General features: G+C 37.9%; 1 protein-coding gene across 2 annotated transcripts in view; it reads left to right on the top strand.

Moving 5' to 3' along the window:
* The window catches only part of LOC133524180 (zinc finger CCCH domain-containing protein 13), a 155,264-nt gene extending 132,804 nt beyond the window's left edge, over positions 1 to 22,460 (top strand). For both annotated transcript variants that reach the window (XM_061860051.1, XM_061860049.1), the window contains 4 exons: positions 1,279 to 1,429; positions 1,585 to 1,671; positions 16,777 to 17,995; positions 20,502 to 22,460. In XM_061860051.1, coding sequence (XP_061716035.1) covers positions 1,279 to 1,429; positions 1,585 to 1,671; positions 16,777 to 17,995; positions 20,502 to 21,684 — 2,640 coding nt within the window. In that variant the 3' untranslated portion in view covers positions 21,685 to 22,460. The remainder of the gene's footprint in view (positions 1 to 1,278; positions 1,430 to 1,584; positions 1,672 to 16,776; positions 17,996 to 20,501) is intronic.
* Positions 22,461 to 23,576: the final 1,116 nt, after the last annotated feature.

Here is a 23,576-nt window from a genome sequence, read left to right as displayed (position 1 = left end):
GATGAATATGTATATAAATAAATAGGTGCCTACATAATAAAAAATCCAATCCTGAAAAACAGCACGTCAGTGACCATTTTATGGAATTAGATATTCATAGGCAGACTAACGGTAACGATTTGAACTTTAAGATACGTCAAATATTAGGTCTAGATACGATATGGATCGGATATGAACGTTTTTGTTTGAAGAAACTTTTGACATTGACATAATATCTGATCCATATCGTATCTAGACCTAATATTTGACGTATCTTAAAGTTCGAATCGGGCCGAAATAAAGGCGAAAAGTATTATTTACTTAGGATAAAATAAAATGATGAATATTTATTAATCAATAAAATGACATAAGTTAATAGTTCAACCAAGAGGCTTATGTGTTAGCTATTACAATACCTAGCAGATATAACTGACCCCCCTACTTAGAAATTTGTTCTCACGGGGGTCAATTATTTCTGCAGCTGACTGTACAGAATTATATTATCAGTGCGCAACAAGTGATACCTGCATATTATACTCACTTCTTAATAGATAGCCTGTTTAGACCCTACTAACTGAAACAAATATGTTTAGACATAAATCACATAAATGTCGTTACATATGTTATGTTATTAATAATTTTACCATCAGTTTTCACTTATGATCCCATCAACATGCTCACTAGCGCCACTGTAAAATAATTGTGATTGTTTAAATTTAACGATAGATATTTAAAAAAAGGGGGCCGTTACGTTCTGTATTTTGTATTTAAGTACCTTTTGATTACATCAAAATAGTTTTTATGTTGCTGGATTCGTCGATCTATGTATGAACTCGTAACAAAAACGGCCGTTTTAATTTTGGACGCCTAGATTGACGAATCCAGCAATGTAAAAACTATTATGATGTATTCAAAAGGTACTTAATACAAAATATAGATACTATCGGCCTCCTTTTAAATATCTATCTTTTTAAATAATCATAAATATTGTGTGGCGCTAGTGAGCACGTTGATGGGCTCATAATGTAGGAATAATGCTTAAACTTACCTAAAGCCCAACCCGAAATACATGTTCATTGTCAGGAGGGCGCTGTAATGTTATTCTCATGTATAGGATGACAGGTCAGTTTAGTATGAAAAATTTAGTTCCAATGAAATTCCGCAATATGGCGCGTGATCATATATTACTGGTCAGGCTTTACAATATTTTGTGGCATTTTCACTATTGAATCAATCACATTTTACGTTCAGACGAATATCAATTTTCCACCATCTTTTAATATCTTACAATGTTTTTAGGCACAATCGCTAGCAAGCGACGCGAGCCTGGTAGATGAGAAAGGGGGTACGGAGCGAAGAAAACGAGAGGACCTCGAGCGGAGCACCGACTTCATGGCGGGAGGCAGGAGGGTAGCTACACACGTGCACTCTAGAACTCGCACCGAAGAAGGTAAACTAATCATGGTTAGGTACATAATTAAAACATAAAAAGTTAAGCAGAAAAAAAAGAACAACATTTACTCTAAATAATCATCTCAACTTTATTAAAACTTATTATATCATCTAAATCTAATAGATGTTTTAACGATGTTATTCTATTTGCAGCGGAGCGAGAAGGACAACCAAACATGGATGAAGATTGGGACAGTTTATCAGTGCGAATGCGACGCCAGCGCCGCCTCCGACAAGCCGGTAAGATATAACACTAAGCCTAGTTCCTCTACTCGACAACAGATAGCGCATGTGGACTCTACGGTTAACTCGTTAGTCTGAGTTATCACAGAGGGCGCTGTTCAGGCATGACGGTGAAATTTTGAGTAGTTAGAGGCATATGTCACAGATGGCGCTTTTTAGAATAATGCATTGTCGAAAAATATAATAGTAGGTATATTAATAAATAATTTAAAGCAAATTAAAGTAAATAATATCGTCGTTTTGCTATTTTTCATACGTAAGTATTATGATAAAAGTTACATATAGTATCTTCAATCAAAATATACATTAGAATGCCTTCAGTAAGACAAATTTTAAAACTAAAAAATCTAAAAATATTGTTCTAAAATAGGGTTGTGCCATGGCCCCAAAATAAATAATTAAATGTAGGTATGCGTTCGTTTTGATAAAGTATTATTTAACTACCTACGTTATTTACTTTCTTAATCATAAATAATAATAGATATGTTTTAGCAATCTTCCTTTTTTTGATGTCTTGGAAAAAAATAAGACTGAACAATCTGTCCGTCTCTAAATACCTATTGTCAGTCCAAGTTATTTATTGAATAAATTTCAATGAAAATATGACGTTTATTGTAGCATTTCCATAGTAAAAGGTTGGTTAAAGCAGACTCTAGCGAGATTTAAATCGTCGTAATTTTCCCATCAATTTAGATATTTACTTACAAGGCTTGCTTATTATAGTATATATATAAGTCACATAATATATTAATAGACTTGACCGCGACACGACAAAACCTTAAAGAGTTAATTACAGGTGGGTACTCTATGCTAGACCCAAAATGGCGTATGTGTATTGAATTCCAAAGTAGTATTAGACCCTTTAAGATTAATAGTGTCGAGTGGTCCCCGAGTTATAAACCAAAGTTGTAGACTGCCTTAAATGGCTTATGGCACAAAACATGATTAGAAGTCATTAAGCGTGGGTATCGGTTATACAGAGTACCGCGTTCGCATATTGCTTTATTGTGAACATATATTTATGCGAGTTCACATTGGTCACACCTTTTTACACATTTAAAGTTGCCTTTACTTTTAAGTTTCAGAATATGTTGAATATAGACTTGAGTAAATACAACTACAACTACACATAACAAGTTTAAACTGTAAGCGTATGTGTATATACGTATCTAAGTATGCATTATTTACTTTCTGGCTCGTGTTGACACATATTTTTTTATGTCTATTTTCATGCACACTAAATTTTTCTAGCCTGATTGACTGACAGAGTGTGCCCTATGACGTTAAACCGCTTTGTTTTTAAATTTATATATTGGACAATTAAAAAAATATTAAGTAAAACCTTACAGTATACCTATACTTATCATATATCTGTATTATGGACTGGTCCGGTATCCCCTTCGAGGGTTTTGGAAAGGGTCTTTTGTAAGGCTTTGCTTACCAAACCCATTGCTAACTGAAACCCTTTCATTTGGCTTTTTAAACTTCGTTAACGACTAAGCCATATAAAGTTTTTTTTCTGGGAAGGGGTGGAAGGGTCCCTGATTTCATTGGGGTTTGGCCGGTCGAAGTTTTTTACAAATGGCAAGCATCGGCACATGCCACCACCCTTTAAACCAGATCTCATAGAACAAACTAGAGACCTATGCTGGCACCATCTATAAAAATCTTTGACAGTTGCCAACCACATCCAAGCAACTAATTACAGTACTTAACTACTTCACGTGATAGACGAGTACTTAATAAAGGCCCGTACCTAAGTGCCTCTCTGTATAGACGGTTAATTTTACAAGTGATTAGTGGGATCGGGACGTCCGTAATCTATTGCGGGCATACGACATTTAACCTTCCCGAATTCATTGTAATGTAGTTAACGAGACAAGGGCCTTCCTATCAGTGGCGGATCGTCCAAAGAACTCGATTCCCACCGGCTTGTCTAATTTCAGCCCGTTGAGTACTTTCACGATTGGTTTATAGAGAAAAGGAAAGCAAAATTAGCTCCGGGTTGCCTACGAATATTTGTGACGCGCCGCCACTGCTTCCTATATACTTAATAACTACTACTATATAAATATACTTATACTATATAAATATAACGTGATTCCCATTTCTATTGTACAGTCAGCGTCAAATACTCTGTAGCAGTCGAAGTGGCCAAATAGTTCGGTACACCATACTAAATATATGGTGTACCGAACTATTTGGCTACTTTGGTTGCTACGAAGTATTTGACGCTGACTGTACAGTTAGCTACCACACAATTGGAAAGGCTATATCTATGTCATAGTCTCTCAGTAAGTTTAACCCTATAGCTGCACAGACTTTGCAATGACAGACTTGAACTGCTGAAATAAGACATTTATAATGGCATTTCCAGACGTTTTTTTTTATTTTAAAGTCTGTACTGAGTTACACAGTTATTACGCTGATGCGAATTTACACGTCGCTCCGGTGTATGAGTATGATAGCGCCATGCGCGTTGTTATGTTCCGCTCGCACACTGGAGCGGCGTGCGAATCCGCATCCAATGTAACCGCCTTACCTTAAATTAAACGGACTGTAAAAGACATCTTTGTGACATCGCACTGATTTATCTTTGTTTGACTCTTCCTCTGTCTCCCAATACTTATACCATGTGTAACAAAAATAGCGAGGACCCGTTTAAGGGCATATTCGGTATCGTGTTCTGATTAGGAAAAAGTAAAAGAAAAGAAAATATTACCAGCTTGTACAGTATTTTGCATTTTGAATAGAAACTGCCGTGTCACGGACTAAACATTCGTGTCTTGTGATACTACAGTAAAATACCCTCACCATGGCTATAACCCTCAAAATCTAAGTTCGTCAATTGCGGGTAATTTCCTCTGACACTCTACGTCTTAGTAAGAGTAAAAGAGAAAAATCCCCGCAATTTGCGAATTGGCCCCCAGACCCACTCATTGCCCATTACAACTATGACAGAAGTTAACTTTTAATGAATATATTTATATATATTTATATTTATATTCCGGTTTACGCATCAGCATCACCATTTGGTCAATTCCAAATATGTAAAATTCACGCTTTACCTCACAGCCTAAGGTCAAAACGAATATGAAAAATCACTTTTAAAGTGTCTCCGATAACTTTTTTGCGTGCCCAAATTAGTACTTCATAAAATTTGCTTAAACATTAGGCTCTACTCAGCTTACCATTATGTTAATAGGCTTCGGTTTGTCCACTACAGTGGTCGACCTTGAATAGAGGACTTGTATCCAAGAATGTAAATCGGACGATATTCCTAGACAATCAGGAAAAATCGAAATATTTAACTCCACTCCATAACCTTGTAGACCATTAATAACTGTGTTATGCCGTTGTAACAGTAAATAGATAAACATGTTTGACTGATAGCTGCAGCTTTATTAAAAAATCTGGTAAAAAACATACATGAACAATGTTAATGTCTTGTTAGATTTTAATCAGAATAAATTATTCTTCATATTTAGCGACCCTATAAAAATACAATTAAACTTTTAAATAAGACCTAGAATACAATACACCTCTAATTAGAATATATAATTTACGAAATAAGACAGTCGAAAACAGGAATGTTAAATTTCTGTGGTAAAACGTGGGTAAAACTTTTCTATAGTATAGTTTAATCTCGTCTTTGTTATATTTTTGTTAATATTTTACAAATCGTAAGTTGTTTCTCGTAACTATGAACTTTGTCGGTTGCTAACTAAAAAAACGAGATACACATCTCCTATCCTATCCATAAAAGGAAGGCCACAAAAATATTTTCTGACACAAATATTAAATTCTCATAAAATTAATAAACTTCGACATATTTCGTTTACAATAACAGCATACAGAATGGATATATACAGTAGTGTTACTAATAACTAGCTTAAATCTAAAATAGGCCCTCGAGGCATTGAAAAGGATACTGGCGGCATTTCCTCGTTGTATCGCAATGCTGATACGTTGTGTGAGGAAGCCACCAGCTTTACGGTCACCAGTTACGTCAACAAGATGTTTCGCGATTTCTACAAAAAAACTTGTGCGCGCTGGGAACCCATGGACCAATAAGGGACCAATTTTAACTAGTTTTTAGGGTTCCGTACCCAAAGGGTAAAACGGGACCCATTACTAAGACTCCACTGTCCGTCCGTCCGTCTGTCCGTCTGTCACCAGGCTGTATCTCATGATAGCTAGACAGTTGAAATTTTCACAGAGGATGTATTTCTGTTGCCGCTATAACAAATACTAAAAAGTACGGAACCCTCGGTGGGCGTGTCCGACTCGCACTTGTCCGGTTTTTTACTACTTAATAAACAGTGTCGGATTTTCATTGCTATTGAGAAAGGTTTGATTTGCTTTGTTTATATATTATTTTAATTGCGTGCACTACGTGTATAAATGACAATACAATTGGCGGATACCGGGCATTAGCAAACCGGACCATTAGTACCTAATACGTACCGATATCTAAAATGGCTGTTCTATCCTGACCCAAGTTTCTCTACTCCTTATATAGTAGTAAGCTACATTATAATTACACAGGTGTAATGGTACGTCCAGTATGCTTACATCCACCGACCAACCGTGTCCGTCCGATATCCGGTTACTCCTGCGCCACGCCGGTAATCATGGCCGTCCGCCGGAACATGGTCAATGTTTAAGATTCACTAACTTACGTATTCTATACCCAGTTGGTTATTTTGAACTGGTGCATTAACACTTAGAATTTAATTAATTGACGGAAAATTACAATTGGGTACTTAGTAATCAATAGAAAATGAGCCATCCATAAAAAAAAGTGGAATTTAAAAAGACAGATATTAAGATTATTGTTGAAACCATTTATTTTAATCTTGTGTATTTCTTTAGCACTTAAAAGTTTGACTTAATTAGCCGATAGATGGCATTGGTAGTAGCGATTTTGAAATTTTATTATGGTTGTTTTTGTTGGAAATTAACACTTTGATTTGGATTTAAAATCACAACTTAGCGATTTGTTGTTTAAGAAAATTAATTAGTAAATTAATCATAAGTTGGCACTTTGTTCCCAACGCGCGTTTTCTAGAACGCAGTGATAAGATTTTTCCGGGTTTATATATAAGGTCCAAGGAACAATAAGCAGTGAGTGTCATATATGGTATGTAGTAGAAATAGTGTAAATAGTAAATAAAGTGGTATACAGTGTGGTGTTATTTTTGGACCTCGTACAATTATAAAAAAAATCAAGGCTGCATAAAAAGATTTCTTTTTAACTTTCAAAAAGAAAATGGTATCATTCGATTCCTTACATTTTATTGTAAAATAAATTGTATGCAAACTATATATATAAACGTAATATTTCAGAGTCAAAATAGCAAATTTTTTGATCTTCCATACATTTATATAATTAAATATCATTTTGTTAGAAGCATTTCAACCGTCGAGTGCGAGCGTCAGACTTTACCTCTCATTTCTGACCTTTGTGTTGCTTAAATGGCATGAGTCCTATATAGACATTTGATCCTCAGGAAAATCAAGATCGATTAACGTTATTTGCAAAAAACTGTCAAGTAGCCAATTCCAAAAACTCTAAAAATAATGATGTAGCATGCCACCTGAAGGGATAACTAAGAACTTAATAACTAAATAAATTAACAAAAACTATGGTTCGGATAATTTTTTTTCTTTAGATTTTTTCTTCTTCTATGGAATTCCAGTCATCATACGTGCTCATCGCTTCGAGATTAGTACCTAGGCTGTCTCACACTGTAACTCTATTCTTCATGAATTGAGTTTTGATCGTGATTTTTTATATTGTTGCTATCCTGGCGACTCTATAGTTTCTACGTTTTTCGAACCACGGTAGGCGGTTCGGGGTTTTGGCAGTAGCCAAAAGTCCATAACGCCTAAGATCGATAACTGAGTAACAACTATTTGGGATACAGACATAAATAAATGCCCTTGTCCGGATTCGAACCCAGAACCCCCAGCTCTGTAGGCAGGGACATTACCGACTAGGCTAGGAGGCCGTAATTGCCCTTAATTTTGCGTCTTCAAACTTCCGCGTTGCTTTTTTCTCGAACATCCTAGCCGGATGGGACCTCCGCTCCAACAACGCCTTGCCTCTACTCATTCAGTACGACGTCTGCACATTGTGCGTTAGTCTGTCACGAGGCTAATTGGTTTAAATAAGTCACCTTCGGACCGAAGGTAAGTCTGGACACGGCCGATTTTAGTGCTCATTCAATCACGTAAGTTACAATGTACCTATTTATTGTAGTTAGACTACCTGGTTACACTTTATACCTTTAACCTGAATGATATTTTATATAATCTATATTAGTTCCATAAAACATAGGCTGATCCTATTTACTTAAACCTAAATCAATTACTACTTCAACTAGGACAAGATTTGGAGAGATGTAAGTAAAATGTTACAGATACAGAGATTAAATTACTTACATAACGTAAAATGTCGGAACTGATATTTTTTTTTTAATAATCTACTTTTGAGTCCAGTGAAAGTGTAACTAATTAGGTATCAAACTTTCGCAATATCTCCTACAGCCTTTAGCATCCTGGAATGTGTGCCGGATTTTCCTTGAACGTCCTATCGTACGCAGCGAAGAAATACCCTAACTAGTTAAAGTTACTCAACGACTCAATGGGTCGCCTAGTAAATCCCAACTTAGGCCCTTCACATTTAGCCCGCTAAACAATATAGTGATTGTCAACTGTTTCTTCAACAATTCAATTAATTAGCTTTCCGTAGTTTCCGTCTTTAGTTCCCTGTTGTTTAGCTTTGACGATAATACTTCTGATATTTATAGGCAAGTTCCAGGGAATAAACTTTAATTAATTTACTGAATTAATATACATAATATGATCCCGTGATTACAAGTGTCTTTCCCTTCGTCCCTTATCTTTAGATCTTTTATTTATTTATTAACTGACACGCATGTCCAAACCCCATAACCATTTTTGAAAAACTCACATAAAACATGGGCACACTAATTTGAAGATCATGTTTTATGGAGCCCGTTTTGCTAAGTTTCCACCTATCATTGTATTTTATGCGGAAAAAATTGTAAATCGTGTAATTTAACATTTAAATTGATAAGATATTGATTGATTGATTGATAAGACTTCCTCATGAGGTCGCGCATGAGAGGGGGTCTGTGCCCAGCAGTGGGACGTATATAGCCTGAATTGTTATTATTGTATCTGCTTGGATTTCACGGGCCTATAAATCGCGGTCTTTTGATAGGCTTGCGTGGGGATATAGATCCAACACGTAGATGCGCCTTGGAGAGCTTTAATGTCATGTAGAACGCCTGTTGGAACCCGTTCACAGGCGCAACAATAGACACCCATGAACCGGTCGCAACAGGCATTGGGACTATTGTAGTAAAAGTGAACAGTATTAGTGTCTATGGATTGAAGTTTGGGAGGACAAAGAGACTGGGTTATTGCAAAGACGTCCGGACACCTGCCATAACAATGTTTTCACTAGTTATCGAGGCAGGCGGTGACTCGCCGCCGGAGACCCTGACTGACTCTCGGGAGTACTCGGGTCCGTGGGGTCGTTACTCCCCAACAGCTCGCCACAAGCTGCCCTGCGGATGAAATTAATAAACTAATTAATTAATTAGTTTATTAATTATTATTATTTCCTTTATTTATCTCTTTTCTTAGGCTAGGCTTTTTACAATATGTATATAAAAGTAAAATATAAAAACACTTACAAAACAATACAAAAGATATAAACACATTATAAAAAACCTAACCTAGAGTGCCGTCAGCCAAGCTGCCGGTGGGCCGCAGAGAGAGGAACCGCCGGACTATCCGCGTCGTGTCCAAGATTACCGCCTTCTGCATCTTACCCTTGATCCAACCACCTAGCGAGAGTATCTCAAGGTGTTGGTCGAGACTCTTCGCTATGAGGCCGTTCGCTGAAACGACTATCGGAACAATGATCGTCAAATCAACATCCCACATGGCGGTTATCTCGTGAGCCAAGTCTAGGTACTTACTGGACTTGTCCTTCTCGGCTTTCACGAGATTCTTATCGTGGGGGATGGTGATGTTGACGAGCACGGCCTAGCGTTGCGATCGATCTATTATCACGATGTCAGGCTTATTGGCTACAATAGTCCTGTCAGTGATAATAGATCGATCCCAATAGAACGTGGCACGACCATTTTCGAGAACTGGCGCAAGTGAGTACTTGTAGTACGGTACTTCGCGGTCCACAAGGCCGTATAGAAGAGCAAGTTGCAGATGAATAATCCTGGCTACGAGATTAGGTCTGTGCAAGTACTCGCCGTTAGCAAGATGAGAAAAACCGGAAATTATATGCCTGATTGACTCTCCGGGACGGCGGCATGCCCGACAAATGTCGACCGTACCGTCATTCAGGATATATTTCCGATAGTTGTTCGTCATCATCACTTCGTCCGCAATTGCACAGGCAAAACCCTCGGTTTCTCCGAAGAGGTCCCCGTCGGGTCCCGTTAGGGCCTTGTAGAACCGCCCATGTAGCACCTTACTCTCCCATGCCGCTTTGCGATCCGCAGTACTTAGTACCACAGGTTTGCGCCAGTTCTTGTTTGCCAAGGAGAGCGGCGTGAGGTTCCTGTCTACTGCCACCACATCACGATGCATCCCACACTCGTTGTTAAGGAAATAATTCCTGAGATTGCACACCTCGCGGTTGTGGAGATCTTTGGCGTTTAGGAAGCCTCGACCTCTGAAGAGCGTGGGTGTAGCATACGGTGTGTGTTTAGCATTAGTCGGACCCTCCGATCTAGGGCTTCCAGCTCGGTCTGAGTCCACCTTAGTATGCCAAAGGAGTATGTGAGTAGTGGCATTACCTAGGCGTTGAAGGCGCGCACTTTATTTCCTCCTGACATAAGACTGTTAACGACTTTTGTGAGCCGACTGAAAAAGCGCTCCTTCACTGACTGTCTAATACCCTCGTCCTCAATACCCAACGACTGTGACATACCAAGGTATTGTAGGTTTCTGATTCAGAGATAGATCTGAAAGACATTGTCTCAGAAAGTTGTAAATTTGTTGAATTTACAACCTTCCCCTGCTGTGAGTACATGCATAACCGCACATTTATCGACACCAAACTCCATTTTGATGGCACTACTGAAGACTTGGGTGGCTTTCAGTAGCTGCAACAAGTCTTGGCTATTTGGTGCAAATAATTTGAGGTCATCCATGTACAGAAGGTGAGAAATGACTTCACCCTCTCTCCGAAGCCGGCAACCTAGTCCCGAATCCTTCAGCAGGGTGCTGAGGGGATTCAAAGCTAGGCAGAACCACAGGGGACTCAGACTATCACCCTGGAATATTCCTCGCTCAACCCTTATAAAATCCTGCGGGCCAGGGCGGTCATCCCCGCCTCCTGTTTGACGAAGGACTGTAGTCCACTGCCTCATACATGCGCTTAAAAAGGCTCCTAAAGCTGTATCAACTTTATACAGCTCTAATACCCTCCCCAGCTATGAGTGAGGCACCGAATCATAGGCCTTCTTGTAGTCAATCCAAGCGGCTGAAAAGGCCCCCCTGTTTGTTATTATTATTACATATATAAGACTTGAACTACTATTGCTAGTTAATGTTAAAGTAATGCTATTGCATGTTACATTATTAATAGATACGGTGATTAAAGTATACACCGCCTCTTGTCTCTGTACTGAACGTAAGTGCATCCTATTAAGGCAGTGTTACATATTCCGACCTTGCTGCGACAGTTTCCGTTCCGAACAAAGTAGCATAACAACTTGATTGATTGCTAACTTGTATCACATGATGAATTGTGAGTTTTGCATACGACAGAGGCGTTAAAAAAGGACCGGAATTCTAAGCATTGCTCGAAGAATACATGGTTATTTATTTATTGTTACAGTACATACCTATTGTATTTTTATTGTTGAAACTTAGTTGAATTTTGTTGAGTTAATTTTGACGAGCGAATATTGCGATGGCAAGGGTAGGTATTCATAAACAGGAGGCCTTTCATTTACAGTTTAATGAAGATAATAAAAATACAATATTTATTCTCGTTTGGTTTTTTGGTCTCGTTTCTTATTAGATCCATGTAGATTGTTGTATAGGTATATAAATTAGTAAAGATTGAATTATAAGTATGTCATTAATGTGCATTTTTTATATTTACTTATCTAGTTGAAATGACAACGTTTCAGTAAAGAATTACAGTATATACTCGTTTACTTATACAAGCTAAAAATATTCACCTTATATTTCTTTTCTATTAACGAATATTTTCATATTATTTTGCACATTTTAGTGTTATCAAATAGCGAAATTAATTTATGAATGTTTCCGGATATTCATTTAAACACTGCGCAACTTTTTTTCTCTTTAATTGAAATGAAAAAGCCCGTCCGTCGACCATAAATCAATGCAAATATGGTGGATGCATGGCTTTAAAAGTGTTTAACTTTTATTCCCCTTTTAAACGAGATTCTACTTTCATTGTTAATTAGTCAACCGAATTCGATAGTCGGTTTATCTACTTTATCTATGGTCAGTTCAGCGAACAAAACTGTCGCGTTTGTCGCGTTGTGCAGAAGAATGTGTGCCGGAATCCGATGTAACGCGTGATACAAACGAGACCTGACAACAGTAGCTTTTTGCTTGCACCCGTCCACTGGAATTCAGTTTCCAAACGTTTACTACAATGTGAAAGAAAGGAAAAGAATTTTAATATTTGGGTCCACATTTTATTTAACACTTAAAGTATAAGAGATAAGTTTAAAACAATATAATTACGTAATTAATTTAATTTATGAGATTTCACAAAAAGAATAATTACATATTTATTTTATTTTGAACTACTTACGAGATGGGACAAATAGATTTCCCAAACAGCTTCGAATTTGGGTTACTTCTTTAATATTTTTGTATACTACGTCGTTAGCAAACGTGCATACGGCCCGCCTGCTGAGGTGTAAGATGCCAGCGAATAAGATGCGCGTTACCGACCCTTTAAAAAACCTGTACTTACACTTCACAACTTTGATGCTAATTATTTTCATTTGCCTATAAGATGGACCTGGAAGATGGACCACGATCGGCCGTGCTATACCTATATTTAAATAGTATGTCATTTTAATGTTGGAATTTGCAACAATCAGAATTGACAGCAACGTACTGGCCCCAAAACAAAAATGCGTTGGCAGTATGTTTATATTTACTTAATACGCTCCAAGAAATCGTATAGTTTATTTCTGGTTTGAGTAGATTGCATTGATCCGCGTATGGTGTTTAATTAAATAGACCGTGGGTGGAAATTAAACAGACGTTGTTAACCATTAGATATGTTTTAGTACAGCTCCCTGTAGGTGTAGTCATAACGTGTATGATTTTTTAAACTAAAAATTGGAATACTGTAACATTCGCTTCAAGACAATTGGCTGATTGTGCTCCACAAACCATAGAAAAAATTGACATCTGTTTTTTTTTCCATATTATCGCTTAATAAATTCCGAATTAAAACAGGTTCTCCAATAATTTTGTGGCTGTTATGCGTGAGGAGGCAAAATGAAATTATGAGAATGTAGTAAAATTGTACCTTTCTACTGATTACTAAATGTCTCATAAATGATATTGGTTCAAAAAAGCTTACTATTTGGTGCTTTTGGTAAAATCATTTTGGTTAAATATTATTTTGTGTTTAGGTATATTAGCTTTAATTATAGTATTACACAATTCTACGTCCGATAAGGGGTCCTTATTGTGAAATTGTCGTATATTATGTTAGGTATAGAAATAAGTATGACACAAATTTAATAACATTGACATGGGTACCTAATAACTTATAAATAACATAATATGATTTGATATGATAGATACGTAATGAAATATACACTAATAATGTAAAATAATTCCTGAATAAATATGTAGTCAAACCTGACCAAATCATGGCCTAGACATTAAGGTATATTTTTTAAATAGATGTAATATTTTTATGTCATATTTATTATACCTACTTTATAATATAGTGTAAGTATTTTTATAAAAAACCTAAACTTTAAAGCCTTAAGGCGAAGAAAATGAAGAAAAAAATGTACTCAATGGTGTTGACTATACAAACAATCCTCGATTGTAGAGTGGGCACGTCAATATTTGCTTCTCTAACGGTTGCACCACTGAAAACTGTTGCTTGACGAACACGAGTAGTCAATCTGGTTTGATTGAGATGTGATTTTGTTAATTAGACGGTGTGCAATAGATTCAAAACTGACTGATCTCAAGAGATATGGACCTACATATAAGTACCTATTTAAAAATCGTAATACAATCTTGCCTCATAAACATTAAAGAAGTTTAAAACAACTGGAGATAAACGAAATAAATGTTATATACAAAAGTAAAAATTACTAAGGCCTCTTTCTTTCAGTCACGATTTTTTCGTTTATAGTTTAAATAGGAATGTCTCTAAATACTTGTAAAAAACCCAAATTAAAATGTTTTCATAGAAAGCATTTATTTTTTTCTTAAAAAACTGGAGATCAAAATACTCTCTATCAGTATCAAACACTATAATTACATAACAGATCAAATTAACAGAAAACTCGTTATACCTACTAAAAGCAACATCTTAGCATTTCAGCATTTGGCTATACTCATTTACATATTTACTGCTAGCTTTCTCTCAAAGGATTTCTCTTTCTCCAAGCAGTGAAAATGGCATTGTTTCACATAATTACGTACTGCGCATAATGTGACAAGCCTCGGCGAGGACCAAAGTGGGCATTTAAACCACTTGTCCATCTGCTGGCCGCATAAGGCAAGTCATTGAGCCTACGCAGCTTCCAGTATAAGCCAAAAAACCATATAAACATTTGCAAAACAACCCACTTAAGCCTTTATGGTCATGAAGGCGCACTGAGGTCACGTGCGAGATTTAACTTTATTTGCATCGATGTTTTGATTAAACGATAAATTTAAAGGTAATTGAAACGTGTTTTGTTTTTGTTTCGATGTCTAGAATAATAAAAGTATTTTTATTGCACAGTTGTAGTGAGGAAATATACTTTAGAAGCGAAAAACGAAAATCTTAATCTTGTGCAAGTGACAAAACTTCACATTCACTAATCGTCGCTTATCGCCCCAATTTAAATGCCAAGGTGGTTAAAATACTAGTTCATAACTATAAAATACCAATTTATATGGTTATTTCTTCCAAATAGTGAAACTGGTGTTATAAACCGTCTGTAATCTCCGGTCTCCGTCTAAGATGCTAAAAAGGTGTCAGTAATAATAAAATAATGCTCCAGGGGTGGAAGTGAAACATGTATAAGACGCGACTTGGTACAGTGGCTTTTATCAGCCACTGGGTAGACTTACCTCTTGACACCCCCGAGGCGCTCACACCGGTGTTGCTCCTGGTCGTCTTCACGACGGGCGCGGCCAGTCACCGCCTGCCTTGATAACATTGTTATGGCTGGTGGCCGGCCGTCTTTGCAATAACAAAGTCATATTGTCCACCCAAACTTAAATCCATAGACCGTTACACTGTTCAATTTTTCTACAATAATCCAAATGCCTGCTGCGACCGGTTCACGAGTGTCTATTGTTGCGCCTATGAATGGGTTCCAGCAGGCATTCTATATGACATTAACGCTCTCCAAGGGGACTCTACGTGAAACAAATATAATGACTAAGATCCTTTACGTATTGATATTGCCTTTTATTATTAGTGACAAAGTGATTCGATTAGTGTTTACTTAGCAAATTGGCAAATTAAAAACTATTGCGGCAATATTCACTTTAGTACCTACTTGCAATATTTTAGTCGGCTTAGAACTTAAAAGGCCAAGTTACAGTTTTCTTTTACAGGCGTAATCCCGTAACTGTTTATGGCGAAATTTCATTAGAGGCATTTCAGTGTCGCCTGTTTCTAGACTTTACAAATTGTAACTAGTTTGGTTTCACGTTTATTAGTTCGTCAAATAACATAACTCGAGATCTACTTATATATTTGTCATCGCGTTATGTAGGTAGGTAGGTTACATACATATGTAGATGTTTGTGGCAGAATTATCCATGAGAATTTGGTTACGACAATTTCTAAAATTGTTTTCACTTTGTCCCCGTCGTCTAATACAGGATGTGTATTTAGTGACCTACAATAATTTACGGGGTGAATATATAGGTCATACTGAGCAACTTTTACTATGAGACCCACTCTGAAATCGTGAAAAAAAATTTTACTCTCCGATAGAAAATGTCAAGGTCAGACAGCCAAAACGTATGAAGCAGCGAAATTTTTTTATTCGTGATTTTGGGGTTGGTCCCATAGTAAAAGTTGCTCAGTATGATCTATATATTCACCCCGTAAAATGTTGCAGGTGAATAAATAAACATAAAGTATATAATGAGTATAAATTACTTACAAGATTTAGTCAAGTCAAGTCAAAATATTCTTTATTCAAATAGGCCTAGCAACAAGCACTTTTAAATCATCAAATTTTACAAATATCATCTTAATCTAAATATCAGAGCAATTTATTGATGCAGTTATTATTGTTCTAAAAAAACATTGAACTATTATAGATATGGTAAACTTAATAATAAGAATTTCACAAAAGGATCGTCAAACATCAAAATTGTATAAAAATAAATTTATCTTAAACAAGTCATTATAATCTTATACAGTTCATGAGTCTAATGTTAGCGTTCCGTTTCTTTCAGTATCTAATAAAATTAATGGAGAATAATGTCAGCTAGTCGATTATTCATGAGTTTATGTCACTTTTCATTTCACTGTACATAATACACGTCTTGTTCACGGTATACTATTACATAACACAAACACAAAACAAATAGTGACCCAGAAATTAATATTCAGTGAATAACTTACCAGTACTGTCTCATACCGGTTAAGTAAAGTCTTTGTATCGCATTGACCTTCACAAGTTTGGCAAATATATTGACTGAACCATTACGCCATGGCTAGCATGTGTGAGGATGCGGTTAAGCGGGCATTCTGCCGCGGCACCGTGCGCGAGCGCCCGCGTCGCGCACCCACTCTCGATCTCACTGTCCGTGATTACTCACCGCGATCTTTGCTTCCAGACCACGACAAGGACTACAAACGCCCCCTGGACTTCGATGTTGAGGAAGAAACACGGAAAAAGGAAACATCCAAGTGGCTTGAAAGCCATTTCGGAAGTGAATCGCGGTCCTCGCATGACTCTATCGCCGAAGAAATAGGGCGGCGACCCGATCCCTACTACGTAAAGAAAGCCAATGAAGAGGAATATTACGGAAAGACAGCTGTACCCCCACCACCCGTGTACGGTGACCGAGTTTTGAGGAAAACTAAGTCCTCGACTCCTTCAGACGAACGGCCAGCCCCGGTAGTGAACAGAACCGGTGGATACTTCAAGGGTGTAGCAGATTGGTCACAACGGCGGGCCAGTAAACCTATAATGCCTGAGCCCCGTAGTTCGTCCCCTTCTCCGCCAGCAGTGCGCTCTCCTTATACTAGTGATGATCAGTTAAACGGATCTTCTCCGAGACATGTGTACGGGAAGCGAGACTTGCCTCAGGGAAGGACATCGCCTATCGGCCGCCGTCATCCGCCCTCGCGCGACGACTCCGCCTACGTATCGTCGTCGACCATGCACAGTCCGCCGCGCGGCTCGCCGTTCCGTCCTTTAGAAGTCGACCGCGCATATCGCGAACCATCCGTCGAAGATGATTACCGGCCGCCGGTCGCCCCCGAAAGGAAACGGCACTTGAAACAGCAGCAGCGACTTTCTGAAGAAAATCGCTACGACAGCGGCTATAGAAGTTCATCCCGCAATGAAAATTCAGGAAGATCGCGCGACAGCCGTGAGGAAGGAACCACGGAGCCGCCGCCGGATTACTCCCCGCCGAGGGAGCGGCGCGAAAGTTCCGACAGGGATCGGACCCCTCCCAGGCGGCGGGAGCGAGACGAGCGCAAGCAGAATCAAAAGACCCGTTTTGCAGAGAATAGCCGCCGTCCCTCGCCGGCGCGGAAATCAGTCGGGTCGGCGATCGGCAACTCGATTAGGAAGTTAGTTGGGAAGATCCGATCGGCGTCCGCAGAGAGACGAGCGCGGTGGCGCAACTCACGCACGCCGTCACCGGAGCACTCCTCACGGACGTATCGGCAGTACGGCGGAGAGCTGGCGCCCCCCGCCGCGCCGCCGCACCGGTACTACCTCGGCGAGGACCCCTTCGCGCCCAGCATCTACGGCCGCGAGCACAAGTACGAGGGCAGTCCGAGACGCGCCGTCAACAACGACAGCCGTGACCACAGAGATCGGTAAGTCCACACCCACACTTTTATATAGAAAACAAATAAGAGTTTATAATTTTTCTTATAACTAGGCTAAGGCTAGGAGATCTTCATTTTTGATAGGATCAATCCTGTGATATTCAAACAAAACATGAATTAAATCTTACATAGAAGATGCCTATCGATAACGCCGCCCACGATTTTACTTTAATTATGATGCCTTTATGTTTCGCATTAGAATACATTTATGGCGAATTGTAGGGTCCAGCTAATAGAATAGCAGGTTATATCTCAATGACATTAGTAAATCAAAGCTTAAGTATATCAATAATGTGGGGGGGTTTTAGAGCTAAGCCAGGCTTTGATAAATGTACCTAATAAAGATTGGCAAATTTCAAGCAAATATTTAAATATTTATCATGCAGATAGAAAATGGTTAAATTCATAGGTACTACGTACGTATATAAAGAAAAAAATCGCAATCAAAGGATTTATTATTACAGAATACTTTGTAATGATTACAGAATAGTTTCAAAACTTTAGAAAAGTTCTCTCATTCTGCAAATTTTATTGAATTTGTTATATAAAGCAAATATCATAACGTCTAAGAGACAAGTCTCATTTTCAATTTAAAGTAAACAGGCGTATTCTTTTAGAAGCATTGTCTGCGCAAACTTAAACTACTAGACAGTGTATTACATACGTTTGCTCGCACCGAAAATGGGAATTTGTTAACTTTCTAAGGATCTCTTAAAGATTGTGTGATAGAGGCTGACCAAATTACATACTAATTTTAAGTATGCATTCGAGCTTCAATCGTGTAAGGACATTTGGACGTTGAAATTATTGCATGATATTCTTTAGTGAAATATTTTATGTCTATTAGACATATGATTTTAATAAATATTACATACCATGTAATTAATATTTATTACACTAGTATTTTGATTATGAGGGACTGTCCCTACTAATTTTATAAAAGCGAGAGTAACACGGTTTCTTACTTTGTCTGCTACCAGTTACCTCCCTCTTCACGCTTAAACCGTTGAAACCAGTTTCGGGGAAGGACATAGAATAGTTTTTAATCATAAAACTAAATGTTTCGTATTCCTCTTAAGTGCTCGGTAGGGTTTCTAGAATATTGATGGTTTATAAGAATACAGTTCGGAAAACTAAGTCAGTTGTTAAATTGCTGAATAAACAAATCATGATCGTCACCTTATTACATCTAATCTGTCATGAAGAACAAAGGCAGACATTACCCCACATTAAAAACATCCAAGCGCCATTATAATTGCACAACCTTCTGAATCAATCAAACCGCGGCGTCATTTTAATCAGCGGCGTTCCGGCATATCTTGCCTTTTCGATACGCGTCCGTGGATCGCCAAGTAAGGGCAAATGAGCATTTTATTTACAAAGAAACCCTTATTTAGTTGACGAACGCTGACTCACTCTTGCTTGTCAGGCGGCTTCTTAAGAACGATTTAAAGGCGTAATGTCAGCGACAATCTTACTCACGCCTAGGAAATGTACGCAGTAAACAACAGCTGTAGGTAGGTATACAGGTGTACAATAAGTGTGGGTTGATCGCATGCAAATTAGTTTGCTACAATTATCTTTGCTGAATATAAAATAAATGATTAGAATTAAATCGGTTGATTGCATCTGTCATGTCAATTTATAACATTGCTAATATAAAAATAATCTATGAAGAATTCTCAATTTACATTACAACTGTTAGATACCTATTCAAAAAGGTACACATTTGCTGAGGAACCTAAAAACATGGTACAAATATGTAAATACAGTTACATAGTACAAAGCTCACTCAAGTACTACGGTCGCAACATTTATTTACTTATACAATGGTAGGTTTTTTGATAGAACTTGTTCATATAGTTATTGATCATATACTCGTAGCACTTATATATAACAAATTAGTGTAAACGATACCAATACAATTTTCCGACAGATCTACACACACAGAGTACGTGGTCGTTTGCAATGCATTTATTCAAACTACACGTGATTTGTATCGTGCAACGTGCAGCGCAGCGGTTAACTTTATATAAATACCGAATAACATACAATACCTAGGTACTACGCGCTATTCAATTTAGTGAAGCTTATTTATTACTGGGTTATCTCGGCTTTATATACCTACCTGCACAATGGTGGTTCACGTTTACTACGGTAATGGGCCCTAATATTTGCAATCAAGTTGTATAGTTGAAGGTAGTACGTACGTGACGGCATGGTAAATTGTTTTGGGTCAGAAACGGGCGTAGGTACCACCGCTTAACGATACCGGTGTTGAGCCAAGTACGTATCTAAACAAAGGATGGTCGTTAGGCGCGTAGGAGGAGATTCCCCATTAAATCCAATTATTAGTATGCGAGTTTTTGCGACACGGGAGAGATAATAAACATCGTACGTGGGCTTAGATCATCTTGTCAACAACCAACTTAGTCTTTGTAAGGCTTACACTTACAAAAAGCAAATGATTTATAGAGCAACTCGTTTTTTTCAGAGTCCAATTCTCGAGCACATTGGGTCGATTCAGTCATTCAACTAGTCGATTGAATCCGAACAGCGAGCCCGAGGAAGATTACTCGCGCAGCGCACAGACGCTGCCGCGCAAGCTACACGAGCGCAAGGAGAAATCCGCCGAAAAGCCCAGTTCTAACAAGTACTGGCACCGATTGACGCCGAGCAAGAGGTCCAGTAGCGCAGTCAACGTCTCTCACGTGACAACCTCACCGGACGTGAAGCTCAACGGTTATCCGCCAGGTCCAGCTAAACCAGCTCGGACCTACAAGGCGTTAAACAGGAGTAAGAGTTTTGCTATGGGCGCTCCTGAACAGGAGACCCACCCACGCTACGTATCTGGAATGAACCGAAACTACTCAACCATGTATAAATCGAATCCCCACCTCAGTCGGCTAGATGAAACTCCTGAACAACTGAAGAGTCCTGGTATCGTGTCAATTATAAACAGGAGTCAACGTGATCTTGCTGATGCCGTGTCTCGTGAAACAGAACGTAGACGGGATGGTCTATTTGGTGCTCGATATGGCAAAACTACCCCAATAAACAATGGGCATACCAACGGATACTCTAAATCGTATGACGAGACAGACAAAAAAAAGATATTTCTCAAAGGACTCCGGGAGCGAGCACCAGATTTATACCAGACATTGCATGCCGAGGATGAGTCCGATGGCAGCAGACTATCATCTCGTTATACCCCTTCACCACATTATAAGGAAAGAATATCTGAAGAGCGTAAAATACCTGTGTATAAAACAGACTCATTGAACAGAGAAACAAGTCCGTTCGTATCCCGTTTGGAAACGCGCCTAAAGTCCCCAGCCATTCGTCGGGGCAGTAACAGCAGTGACAACTATTCGGAAACTTACAGGTATACGACGCGTACTGGCGACCCCGAGCGACCTAGTATCACAGACACAGTAGAAACAGTAAGTAAGAAAATTGTACCTTCAAGAGACGGTCGGTCAAAAGAGATTATCGAATCTCGGGAAGTGAACTCGGTAACGAAAAGCCGGGGTTACAAAGGCGAGCCTTTGTCGAACGTCAAGTACATCGAGAATGGCATACGATCGTCTCCGGTGGGATATGAATCTAAGAATGGTTATACAACCGAACGGAGGAGAAGTAATTACAGAGTAATGGAGAAAATTAGAGATTATTAGAATCATTTATGGAATTTTCATGCATGCCATTTTATTTACGAATTGAAAAGTCAAACGCAGACTGAGTCTATAAACGCTTTCGTTAAGTTCTAATCAGCGACGTTAACTATAGTATTAAAACTGTTAACTGTATGTATGTAAGCTGTGTCGTGTAAAAAGTCATATATAGCTTTACTAATGTTATTACTTTTAAATCTTGTCTAATTCCGTCCAGTGTAACGAATTTTTAAATAAATAAATAGTCTTAGTTTTCTAATTTAAACCTCAAGCTATTTTTTAGCTGTGACCATAAACAATATTTTTATTGTTTATTGTCAGGTGGTGTAAGTAGATAATAACGATTGCAATGTCCGCTAGCAACTGACTTATATCTATGTTCTTATATAACTTGTTACTCAAACCCACCTAGAATCCCTCATGTAAGAGTAAATGGGATTAAACTTTCATATTAATATCAGGTTATAATATTTTAAAGAAACGTACTTCTTGAAGCATTACAGATAAAAAATATACAGTTGTGTGTTGCAGTCACTTCCCGAGGCAACTTCAATTTTTAAATCAAAATGATGTTATTATCAGAGCCCGTATTATGACTAGGTATATTTTGCTTGTTTGGTTGTTTCAAGCAGTCCGTCTATAGGAACAGCAATTTTGTTGATTTGTGGATAAATTTTTCTTGTAACAAATTACTTTTGAAACAAGTCCATATTTTAGTGTTAAATTTAGGATTTTTATAAAAATGTATCAATAAATATAACGTGTTAATACGCACTAAACCATGGTATTTTATTTGAACAAATGGCCGATGACTCATATAACTCAGTACAATGCCGAACCTTGGGATGTTCTTGAAAACTCTAGAGACAATTAATTGAATATTATGAAATAAAAGAAGAAGACAATGAACTATAAGTCTAGTGACGTCAAACAGAGTGATGGCCACTAAGTAGCCACTTGTCATACGTGATAATGCCTTCTGAATACACCTACACAACAAAATGTTAGTTGTAATTAGAGCGTTTGGGTCCCTGCTTCATCGCGCTGACAATTGTAGCTGGACATTCACAATTAATGAGAAATAAATAAACATTGATAATAATGTAAGTACCGACTGTTACTTAAATAACGACCAAGAAATATACAGAAAATTTTCAGTGTCAAGTGACAATCGTCAATGCGAACTTATCCCTTTCAGGGATCTCTTCCAGTTAACCTTTGAGCAATTGAGGAAGAATTGGAGAACGGTAGATATCAAAACTTTACTAAACGGCATAAAAGAAAATATTTAATTTCCTAAAAGATAGGTAAACCTATACCTAAGTCCTATAACCTACAATATATAAATGGGATATGAAATAAAACGAATATGTAAATAGTCATATATAGTTATAATATGTAATATATTCTATACTATATAATACATATATACAAAACTACTTAACCGCACACATCTTTTTGATTAAGTTCCGTCCGAAAGCCACAACTTTTTTAAATTCGATGCGACCGATTGACACTGTCGAAGAGAAGACAGTAAAGAATTCCATAATTTAACAGAGTACACAGTAAAAGACTTGTCATAGGACAGACAGACAAACATAAGGTTTAAATGAGAGTAAAAGAAAAAGATCCCCAAAATTTGCGAATTTCGGTTTCGCGATAAGGCCCCCACTGGTTATGTTAATGCATGGGATGGGTGGCATACGCGCCACATCGTTCGTAGTGCGCGGCACAGGAGTAATACAACCAGACAATAAACCAGTACCACTACAAATAAGGGTTAATTACCAAATTCAATATCTGGGTGACTTTATCGTCAGCTATATCTAGTTATGCTAAATGCTAAATATTTAAAATTATTACTTTTGTACACGACAAATTGTTACACAAATCAT

Source organism: Cydia pomonella, chromosome 13 (genome assembly GCF_033807575.1).
Source record: "Cydia pomonella isolate Wapato2018A chromosome 13, ilCydPomo1, whole genome shotgun sequence".
Lineage (NCBI taxonomy): Eukaryota > Metazoa > Arthropoda > Insecta > Lepidoptera > Tortricidae > Cydia > Cydia pomonella.
The sequence above is the reverse complement of the archived record's forward strand: the minus strand, read 5'-3'. Positions and strand labels throughout refer to the sequence as shown.